This window comes from Bison bison, unplaced genomic scaffold (genome assembly GCF_000754665.1).
Source record: "Bison bison bison isolate TAMUID 2011002044 unplaced genomic scaffold, Bison_UMD1.0 scf7180017854252, whole genome shotgun sequence".
NCBI classification, from domain to species: domain Eukaryota; kingdom Metazoa; phylum Chordata; class Mammalia; order Artiodactyla; family Bovidae; genus Bison; species Bison bison.
Window position 1 is genome coordinate 726,592 of NW_011484825.1, and position 12,020 is coordinate 738,611.

At 36.2% G+C, this 12,020-nt stretch overlaps 1 protein-coding gene across 1 annotated transcript in view; it reads right to left on the reverse strand.

The window, feature by feature from the left end:
- The window catches only part of TTC17 (tetratricopeptide repeat domain 17), a gene marked incomplete at its 5' end in the record, with an annotated part of 128,678 nt that overhangs the window by 98,920 nt on the left and 17,738 nt on the right, over window positions 1-12,020 (reverse strand). The window contains one exon of the mRNA XM_010856285.1: window positions 5,398-5,487. Within this exon, the coding sequence (XP_010854587.1) occupies window positions 5,398-5,487 (90 nt within the window). The remainder of the gene's footprint in view (window positions 1-5,397; window positions 5,488-12,020) is intronic.

Sequence of the window (12,020 nt, forward strand, 5' to 3'; positions counted from 1 at the left end):
TTTTTCCAGCCCTTCACTTTCAGTCTGTACGTGTCCCTGTTTTGAGTGGGTCTCTGTAGACAACATATGTAGGGGTCTTGTTTTTGTATCCATTCAGCCAGTATTTGTCTTTTGGTTGGGGCATTCAACCCATTTACATTTAAGGTAATTATTGATAAGTATGATCCCGTTGCCATTTACTTTATTGTTTTGGGTTCAAATTTATACACCCTTTTTGTGTTTCCTGTCTAGAGAATATCCTTTAGTATTTGTTGGAGAGCTGGTTTGGTGGTGCTGAATTCTCTCAGCTTTTGCTTGTCTGAAAAGCTTTTGATTTCTCCTTCATATTTGAATGAGATCCTTGCTGGGTTTAGTAATCTGGGCTGTAGGTTATTTTCTTTCATCACTTTAAGTATGTCTTGCCATTCCCTCCTGGCTTGGAGAGTTCCTATTGAAAGATCAGCTGTTCTCCTTATGGGAATTCCCTTGTGTGTTATTTGTTGTTTTTCCCTTGCTGCTTTTAATATTTGTTCTTTGTGTTTGATCTTTGTTAATTTGATTAATGTGTGTCTTGGGGTGTTTCGCCTTGGGTTTATCCTGTTTGGGACTCTCTGGGTTTCTTGGACTTGGGTGATTATTTCCTTCCCCATTTTAGGGAAGTTTTCAACTATTATCTCTTCAAGTATTTTCTCATGGTCTTTCTTTTTGTCTTCGTCTTCTGGGACCCCTATGATTTGAATGTTGTAGCGTTTAATATTGTCCTGGAGGTCTCTGAGATTGTCCTCATTTCTTTTAATTCGTTTTTCTTTTTTCCTCTCTGATTTATTTATTTCTACCATTCTATCTTCTAATTCACTAATCCTATCTTCTGCCTCTGTTATTCTACTATTTGTTGCCTCCAGTGTTTTTGATCTCATTATTTGCATTATTTATTATATATTGACTCTTTTTTATTTCTTCTAGGTCCTTGTTAAACCTTTCTTGCATCTTCTCAATCCTTGTCTCCAGGCTATTTATCTGTGATTCCATTTTGATTTCAAGATTTTGGATCAATTTCACTATCATTATTCGGAATTCTTTATCAGGTAGATTCCCTATCTCTTCCTCTTTTGTTTGGTTTGGTGGGCATTTATCCTGTTCCTTTACCTGCTGGGTATTCCTCTGTCTCTTCATCTTGTTTAAATTGCTGAGTTTGGGGTGTTCTTTCTGTGTTCTGGCAGTTTGTGGAGTTCTCTTTATTGTGGCGTTTCCTCACTGTGTGTGGGTTTGTACAGGTGGCTTGTCAAGGTTTCTTGGTTAGGGAAGCTTGTGTCGGTGTTCTGGTGGGTGGAGCTGGACTTCTTCTCTCTAGAGTGCAATGAAGTGTCCAGTAATGAGTTATGAGATGTCTATGGTTTTGGGGTGACTTTGGGCAGCCTGTATAATGGAGCTCAGGGCTGTGTTCCTGTGTTGCTGGAGAATTTGCTTGGTATGTCTTGCCCTGGAACTTGTTGGCCCTTGTGTGGTGCTTGGTTTCAGTGTAGATATGGAGGCATTTGATGAGCTCCTGTCAATTAATGTTCCCTGGAGTCAGGGTTTGGACTTAAGCCTCCTGCTTCCAGTTATCGGTCTTATTTTTATAGTAGTCTCAAAACTTCTCCTTCTATACAGCACCATTGATAAAACATATAGGTTAAAGATGAAAAGTTTCTCCACCGTGAGGGTCACCCAGAGAGGTTCACAGCATTACATGGAGAAGAGAAGAGGGAGGAGGGAGTTAGAGGTGACCCGAATGAGATGAGGTGGAATTAATAGAGGAGAGAGCAGGCTAACCAGTAATCCCTTCCTGATGTGCACTCCACAACTGGACCGCTCAGAGATGTTCACGAAGTTATACAGAGAAGAGAAGAAGGAGGAAGGAGACAGAGGTGGCCAGGAGGATAAAAGGGGGGAATGAAAAGGAGAGAGACAGATCCAGCCAGTGATCAGTTCCCTAAGTGTTCTCCACCATCTGGAACACACAGAAATTCACAGAGTTGGGTAGAGTAGAGAGGGGTTAGGGAGGAGACACAGGCGACCTGGTGGAGAAAAAGGAGAGTCCAAAGAGGGTGAGAGCAGTCAAGCCAGTAATCTCACTCCCTAGTTAAAAATGGGTACTGAAGATTGGGTTCTTAAAGGTACAAAATTGGTTAACAAATACCTAAAAGCAAAAATTAAAAATCTAGAGTAGTTTGGAATTTCAAAAATACAATGTTAAAGAAAAGAAGAAGGAAAAGAAAGAGAGAAAAAAAAAAAACAACAAAGTCACAAAAATTATAAAGAAAATATAGGTACAAAATCGATAACAAATACGAAAAAGCGAAAGTTAAAAATGTAGAGTACAGTTTGGAATTTCAAAAATACAATGTTAAAGAAAAGAAGAAAGAGAAAGAAAAACAAACAAAGTCACAAAAATTATAAAGAAGATATAGGTACAAAATTGATAATAAATTTTCTGAATAAGCCTCTGAGACTTTACTAGACAGAGGCTTCAGATTGAAGTTTTGTGAATACAGATTCGCTTTCCAGTGTATCTATCTTTCCTTCCCTGAGAAAAAGGTATAACAAGGTATCTCTTCTTTCTGGAGATTTGGGATTATTTGAAATTTGGATTATTTACCTAAATCTGCTTCATGGGGATTTGGGGGATTATTTTTATGTGTGGAATGATAATTTTGTAAATAATTTTATTTCTTCAAATAAATTCTTTGGCTCATTAAAAAAAATTTATATAAATGGTATCATACTCTATATTCTACAACTTTCTTTTTTTAAACTTAATGCTTTTGTGATTTATCTGCATTGGTCAGCATAGTGAAGGTCTGTGGTTAGTAAACTGTGTATGTCAGAAAACTGCCTTGTCCTCACTCCTGAATGATGGTTTAAGAGAATATAAAATATTATATTTAAAACAATATAAAATTCTGTACTTAACACTTTGATGCTATTGTCTTCTGGTATTGATTCTGGGATCTAAGAAGTTCACCTAGTTGTCACTACTTTGTAGATAAACTGTATTATCTAGTCTCATGGATTTATTCCTATGTCAGTGATTAAGAAGGATAAATGAACTTAAATCTCTAGCTCAAGCCTTGACCCAGGAGTCTACACCAGAAGAACCAACTCCTCACTCAATGTCTCCACTGATTCCTAACAGGTATCTTCTTAATATACCAACCTCTTCCCCAGTCTATACCTCCTTCAGTCTTCTCATTTCAGCTAAAGCCAACTCCATCCAACATCAATTGCTTGGGTCAAAAATCCTGGAACCATCCTTAACCCCATCTCCATCTCTGTCTCTTCCCAACCACTCCATGACCATTTCCTGGGTCTAACAGTTTTGTAGCTGCTTCTGGTTCTATCTAGATCCAAAGTCCAAAACCAGATCATACGATTTTAGAGTTTCTAACCCAAAGTGATACTCTGCCCTGAAATGGTGTTCAGGAAACTGAAGATGCAATTATTGAACCACTACATGGTTTGGTTCATTTTTTGGTCATTAGGTTTTGTTTTGTCTTCCTGCCTTTTTAAAATTTTTCCCACCAGACTCTTCATGCTCCGTCCCAGTCTTCAAGCAGTAGTGAATCTGGTTATCTTCCTTTATCTTGCACAGAACACTGTTGTGCCCTTTACTCCACAGAGATGCAATGAACATCAGACAGCAGAACCTATTCCTGGTCTTGGAAACCAGCAGGTTTATAGTCTTAGCTACATTCTCAACTTGGTGCTTTCTGTTCCATTTCAAGTCTACGGAGGTTGTTCATGTTGTGTTCAGACCTGACTACGTTTTACTTTGATTTCTATTTTGTCTTTCATCTGTCATTGTGTATATGAAGCAGAAACTAAGTACTCTGTATAAACTCATTACATTACTTTAACCAAATATTGGTGGAGTCAATATTTTTCATTTGCATTTTCAGTGACTTGGTAAATGGCATTTTCCCATTACACATACTCGAAGTCTCTTTCTCTTTATATTAAATAATACTGCCACTTAAAAAGATGGATAATCATAAACATTATAACGTCTATGACTCTTAAAAACTATTTTCTGCACCACTGCATCTTTCTGAACACTGTGTTTTAAGCTTCCAGGCATGAAGCCCTCTAAATTATGTCTACTGTCTTAGTATTCATAAAAATCAACATTTCCAAATTTATAAGTGACAAAACTGGTAAGAACAAGGTGAGACACTATTTTACAAATGGTGAGGTGCTCAAGTTTTATAAGTATTCCTAAAAATTTACTACCTACACAATTGATTAATATGTGCCAAAAGTTCTTCTTTAATTTATAGAAGTTTTAAAAACATATAACTATTACTGTTAATAGATGTACTAATTTAAATTTATATAAGTGAAGTCGGGAACTTTTATGTAACTAGAAGATGAATGGCTACCTGGTTTCATCTCTGTAAACAGCCAGGAGATAAGGCATCTGCCTCTGGTTCTGCCATAACTTGTTTCATGAAATCAGGCAATTCAGTCTTTAGGTGCAATTATTTCCTTACCACTGAAATGAGGATGATCTTTATGATTCCTTCTAGCTTTCTAAGACTCTGATTCTACTCTTATTATTCCCAATAATTTTCTAAATCTCATTTTGCAAATTGGGTTACTTTTTCTTCAACTTAAAAGTTTCATTAAAATTTGAATTCAATTTACACTATAACTTTTAAGAGGGGGTTATATGAAAGAAAAAAAAACTTTTTCAAATAACACTATTTGCTACTAAGAAAAATCAGTTTATGAAAATCAATGATAGAAACCAAAAGGTCAGATATTATTAGTGCTAATAAATATCAGCTTTTCAAAGTGTGGAAAAGAATCTGAAAAAGAATAAATACATGTATATGTATAACTGGATCACTTTGCTGTACACTTGAAACTAACACAATATCGTTAATCAACTATACTTCAATATAAAAGAAAAATGAAGGAAGACTTTTCAAGATGCAAAGTGATGAATGGTTTTCACCTCAATCATAAGAACACAAACTACTAAGATCCTAGTTTTTACTACCTGAGAACTAACATAATTATATTTTTATGAGGCATTCAAATCATTCTTCCTTTTGATATTTTACCCAAACTCTCCTTCCAAGATTATCTTGAGATAATTCCTCTTCATATTTGATGGAAATATTTATACATGGAAATACTGTTCAAGGATATGTGAGTCAAGAATGAGGCATAAAACCAAGGTTCCAGTAGTCTATTTCTCTTACTAGTGCTCAAATGGCATTCTGATTAAAAAAATAGAAGCATGATCTAAAAATAGAATATTCCTATAAAAGCAGAAGAATTAAGAAATAATATGTTTTAATTCTTCTTTGACCACAGTAGCTCCTGTGAAATGTACCAAGTACCAGGTGCGTGTTGCTTGTCCAGTTGCCTCACCTCCAGTTCTTTGAGGTAGTTAACTGTTGTTTCTTGTCTCATTAATATGACTAAGTCATGGGGATGCTTCAAGTTCATAGGTGAATCCACCTGCAAGCAAGCAAACAGATAAAGCTCAGATTTCATTAAAATTTGTTTGGATTAATAAAGTTTAATATGCCTTACTGTTCAATCACCATTAGTCAGTGTGAGGTGCTCAGTAAATTTAAGGGGTATTTCAAAAGTGATTATGTGTAAATTTCAGCAAAGAGAATGAGAGGTTCAGTAGCTGTCCCTTGAACTCCAACTCAAAAGAGCAAGGTTTTGAAATGAATATCCTGACTGGACTAGTAATATAAGAAATATTCAAGAAATATTTGGAAATGAATGATAAATTCCTTAAAATATATGTTACACCTATACTAACAAAAAAAAGATTGCCTTGTCTTGATAACACATTCTATATCTAAACAAGTATGGCAGCAATAAAAGGAAAAATACGAAAAGCATCTATTTTTACAGGCTATTTGTGAAACCATAAATCAGAGATTATATAAAATAACCTCGGGACTTAGAGTTTACAATTCAAGTTTCTGAATCATAAACAAGCAACTATGTTGTTGAAGATGTAGGAAAAATGAATCCTTATATGCTGGCAGCAGGCTTATAAACTTATTATTTGGAGGCTCATTTGACAACATGTATCAAAACTTTAGAATCACATACCATTGATTTAGGAATATAAACTCTAGGGAACTATAGGCATTCTTTAAACAAGTGGGCAAAGATACACACAAAAATGTTCACTATATTGCCTTTAACTGAAAACAAACAAACAAAAAAACTAACTGAACAACAAAAACAAACCTAAGTCCATCAGTGAGGGAACAGGGACATCAATTGTCCAATGGAATGGGAGACAGAAAAATTAGATCTACTATCACGGAAAGACATTCACAATGCGTAATTAACTAAAACAGTGATAAAGGATAAGCATGGTATATTTTTTTAAAGAAATTACATTTTTATAGATTTAGATGTATACATGTCTGATATGCTAAAAACTAAGCTGGTTTATTTTTGGGAAGTGGGATTAAAAAAAGAGAGGTACATTTATATCTTTTACTTTTTACACTTGTATATTTTTCAATTGTCTATATATGTTTATAACAAGGAAAAAACAACACATATACACACATGGGGCTTTTTGAATTTCAGGAAAATCTAAGGCAGTGGCCTTGGAACCAAAGACATGAATGAAGTTCCTGGTATCCCTTAGGGTTAGACTGTCAAATTATGTACTAGCTCTCCAGAAGTTCTACTTTGAGAAGAAACTACATTTGTGTAATCTCTAAGAACTTGACAGCAGCTCAATTAATTAATTTTAGAGCTAGTTTTTTAAGAGCAAAAGATAGCCTTGCTTAGACTTTGGTAAATGCAAGCCTATTTAAAAAAAAAAAATCAAAGAGAGGGAATGAGATTTCTCTGGTGGTCCAGTGGTTAGGAATCAGTGCTTTCACTGCCGGGGGCACATGTTCAATCCCTGACTGGGGAATTAAGATCCTACAAGCCGTGAAGCATGGCCAACAAATAAATAATAAGAGGGAATAAAAATAACGTGGAATAAGTCCAATGGTTGCTTTAACAACAGGCACAGTAGTACTGGGTGATGCTAGGTGACTGCATATAAAACTCATCCGCCTTTCTTCATTCTACCGTCTCAGAGATGCCAGAAGAAACAGAGATGCTAGTCTGGAGTAACTTCCACTCATATTTTCATAGCAATTATCTGAACTACATAATCACCATTATGTAGTAATGGATAATGATCATCTCCCAGGGTCTCTCTTTTATAACTAAATCCCTTCACTGCTTCCCCTGGCTTTGCTACTATATTGGAACTTACATTAAAACTGTACTCTGAATTTAAAAGGCACTAAAAATATAAGAGTAAGGCCTATACTTGACCACTTGAGCTGTTAATCTCTATCAAACAATGAAACCTAGCAAAGGCCTACAAGCAAAACGCTAGGTGTTTCTCAATGAGGGGTGGAAATTTTTGCTTCTCTTACATACTCAACAGTCAAATGCCAAAAGGGCAGGGAAAGTGACTATACTGAATATGACCTGATCTAACTCCAAAGTCCATCAATCTTTTATACAACAATATATTATTTGTAATATATTACAGCACACCAAAATTTTTACAGGAGAAAATGTAAAAGCTATAGCCAGTGGTCAGAATTCAAAAGAGCTTTAATAGGAGGTCAAAGAAAGTCTTTACTTTGGAACTATCCAGACCTCGAAAGGTACTGATTTAACATACCTCTCTGTAAGTATATTTAAATGAGGTTTTTAGGAAAAAAAAAAATCGGGGGGAAGGAGAAGGAATGTGGGAGTGTGACATTCCCATTCCAAAATATCCAACCAGTCTATTTATCTGATAATTTGGAGAACTACAAGCAGAATGAAAGAATAAGACAAATGAATAAAGTATAATTTTAGCTTTAGATTAAAAAGACACGAGAACCAGGGCTTTATCTTATTTGAATAGCATGGGTTTGGCCAACATTCAACTCTGAGGAAGTACTTTTCATTTCCTTGAAGCACTGAGTGCAATAAAGATATAGTAGCTAGAGAACGTAAAAGATAAAATTATTAGCAGAAGGGAGTCCACTGACAGCTTGACAGCTGTGCTTCTCTTTTTGACGTTGCAGCAAATGGCATGGAGCTCTGCCAGATTAGGGTTGATTACAGAAGATTTATAGCCTGACGCATATTCTTACTGAGGTACCTTCAAGTTCTTACATTTTTTTTTTAAATTTTATTTTATTTTTAAACTTTACAATATTGTATTAGTTTTGCCAAATATCGAAATGAATCCGCCACAGGTATACATGTGTTCCCCATCCTGAACCCTCCTCCCTCCCCATACCCTCCCTCTGGGTCGTCCCAGTGCACCAGCCTTACATTTTAAGACTTTATGCTAACTATCTTTGGCAAATGCCAATCAGCTTGAATTTTTCTCCTTTTGAATATCTCTCCTCCTTAGAAGATTAAGAAAGATTACACTTTGTAAATGCTACAACATCCATTCAACTACCAAAAGTTATATTAAGCCTTTATCAACCAGGCCCACTATGAGCCAACATGCGGAGCCTGTGCACTCTGATTTTATATACAATTTAAGAAGGAGTGGTAATATCCCTTCAAAACCTTTAGCATTTAGAAGTGGCTGCTATAAGCCCAAGAGCAAGAAGAGTGACAAATTACAGAGAGGTACGGATAGATTAAACATGACATAATGCGTCCACAAGACCTCAGAGCACTTTATGGTTTTTTCACAAAAGGACAAACAATCCTACAACTTCCACAGCATAATAAATGATGCTTATAATGACCGGAATTAAAAAGAAAAACTGAAATTATTTTCAGTTTGTTGTAAATAAGAAGGTGAGAAAGTATGAAATACATTTTAGGGCAAAATTTAAACTGCAGGGAAAAACTGACCATGTGTTTGGAAATTAGCTAAATGGAATTCTGTTCAAAATAATTCATCCTCTTAAGACTTCCAGGTAAACACAGTTTCACTGTTACCAAAGCAATTTATTTTAATAAAGAAAATCTCAACCCATATATAACAGTCCAATTTTATTTTCCTTTTTATATATTTTATAGCTACATGTATCCAATTATATAGAACAGCAGTAAATATCTTATTCATTGTCAGGTTCATTTCCATATATTTCATTTGCTGACATCTTCAAGATATTGTTAATTTCTGTATCTCTAATTTGGAGTCCTGTCTCTGTGAATTCTGTAAAATCACATGGTAATTTCACTATATAAAGGTAATGACTTCACCGCCAAGTAAAATAAAAGGTGAACACTGTAAACTTAAAATAACCAATCTAAGGATATAAACACTTCTGAATTCTACAAAACCAATCACTTTCGAGGAATTCCCTGGAAGTCCAGGGGTTAGGACTCAGCATTCTTACTGCAGGGGCCCTGGGTTTGATCCCTGGTTGGCAAACCAAAATGCTGCAGCTGCAAAGCACAGCAAAAACAAAACCAAATTCAATCACTTTCCACTGGTCCTTTATGACAGGAAATTGAACACTTCTACTGTAACATAAGTTCCACCCCTCACAGCAACTTATTCTTCACATATAATGAATACTTTTATCTTTTATTTTTTAAAAATGGTATTCAAATGGGTACACGAAAGCAGTTTTAACGGCAGTATTTACAGTATTAACTTTTCCTGCCAGCAGTTTGAAACTGATTAATGAAATATTATGCCATATTCATTAAAAAAGAATTGTCCTTAGGTTAAATATGGGATGGAATATTTAAATCTTTTATTCTGGATTTTATATTATTTAAATATTGAGACAGTATGATGGAAAACATAAAGAAAAATCTTTAAGAAGACCCCCCAAGACTTCACCTCTACCTTCAGTGTCCCACTCAGGGAGTATTTACAGTTTTTCCTATCCAGCCACCTGCAATCTCCTCCTCATGGCAAAAGTGCCTGTCCTGCTTGGCTGGAAACATCCCTTCCCACGTGGGGAGCCTGATCAGTGGATTCCTTCCCATTGGTATCTTGGTGATTTCTTCTGAGAAGGGACATTAACCAAACAGTTGTCTTATACTAAGGAGTCCCTAGTCCAGAACTTTTATTTGAGCTACTGGGGACTGGTCCTCTTGTACCCACGGGGGGCCTGAGAAAGGGATTAAAAAAGTAGACCAATGAAGACAGAAAAAAACCCTGTTCTGGTGATACTGTTTGAGCCCTGGATCAAACTGAATCTGTACTCTTAGAACTTGTCTCAACATTCCAATGAAAAATTTCAAAACTGCAAGTCTTGCTGTTACTGCTAGATCTCTGCCTACTTTCTTGAGGACCTCTATCCAGGGTACCTTCTAATCCTCCTGGCTCTTCTAGGAGCCTCTGTGCCTTTGCACATGGTAATTCCCCTACTTGGAATGCATTTCTTTTCTTATGTTTTTGATGAAGGCCAACTGACTTGGCTCCAATGACATTTCTTTCTTTTTGTGTGTGTGAAACCATCCTTCTCTTGAGCTCCCATAATACTTTATATATACTTCTGTACTAACATTTACATTCTGTACTAACTAACATTACATTCTTTATTGTATGGGTGTCTTCCTAAAAAAAAAATTTTTTTTTTAAATTCCTCTTTCTACCCTCAGTATTTATATGCTTTCGTGTACATGTTAGGTACATAATGGGCTTCCCTGGTGGTTCATATGGTAAAGAATCTGCCTGCAATGCAGGAGTCCTGGGTTTGATCCCTGGGTCAGGAAGATTCCCTGGAGAAGGGGACAGCAACCCACTCCAGTATTCTTGCCTGGAGAATTCCATGGACAGAGAAGCCTGGCGGGCTACAGTTCATGGGGTCACAAAGACACGATCGAACAACTAACACCTACTTACTTAGGTACATGATACATTGTTGACTGATGAAAAGTGTCTGATACCACATTTGTTAGATTCTCTATCTCCTAAGGCATCATGGCTCACTGATGACTATCTGGAAAGAAGGTAAAGTGGCTAAGCCATCAGGAATCAGGAAAAAATAAGTCTTTGACCTGACCATGACCAGCTCTGTGACGGTTAAAGCAAATCACCTTTTCTGTCAGGGCTCCCGTTTCCTTCTCTATAAACTGAGGGAGCCCAACCTAATGACTTCTAAAAATTCCTGACATTTTCCAAAGCCTACCTCTATAAAAGATTGAACACTATTATTAAAGTATCACTTTTAACCAGCCTAAACCACTGAAGTAATCTGATATTCAAATGAATGAAGCTGTCATTCTTTCAGTTTGCTCATACAAGCGTGTACTTTCTTTCAGTTCAGTTCAGTTGCTCAGTTGTGTCCGACTCTTTGGAACCCCATGAATCACAGGCCTCCCTGTCCATCACCAACTCCCGGAGTTCACTCAAACTCATGTCCATCGAGTCAGTGATGTCATCCAGCCATCTCATCCTCTGTCGTTCTCTTCTCCTCCTGCCCCCAATCCCTCCCAGCATCAGAGTCTTTTCCAATGAGTCAACTCTTCACATGAGGTGGCCAAAGTACTGGAATTTCAGCGTTAGCATCAGTCCTTCCAAGGAACACCCAGGACTGATCTCCTTTAGGATGGACTTCAGGCAGGGACTATTTCCAAAGACACAGTTAAGAGCTTCTTTTCAACTGTCAATTCGTCAAATGACACCAAGGCTCCAGTGAGCAGTGGCTATTTCTGATCTATTAAGTTGCTCACTGTATCACAAAGTCAGCCCTCTCTGTCTTCATGCTGCTTAATTCTAAGAAAGTTCCAATTTAAAACTTAGTAACAAAATAATCTTTTTTCTGATTTACAAGCTAAATATATATGGTACTATAAAAACAGACACATTATAGACAATCTAAAGAAGAAAGTTAGAATTACTTGGACTTTCAACTTCAGAGATACCTGCTGTCAAATATATTTATCAGGGTAACTTCTCAGCATTTATATACATATATAGCTATGCATATACTGTTTAAAAAAATTAGATAATGTATCTACTCTATTATATCCCTTCCCTCTCTGTTCTTCTCTAAGTTTCATCAGACTTCTTTCCCAATAAA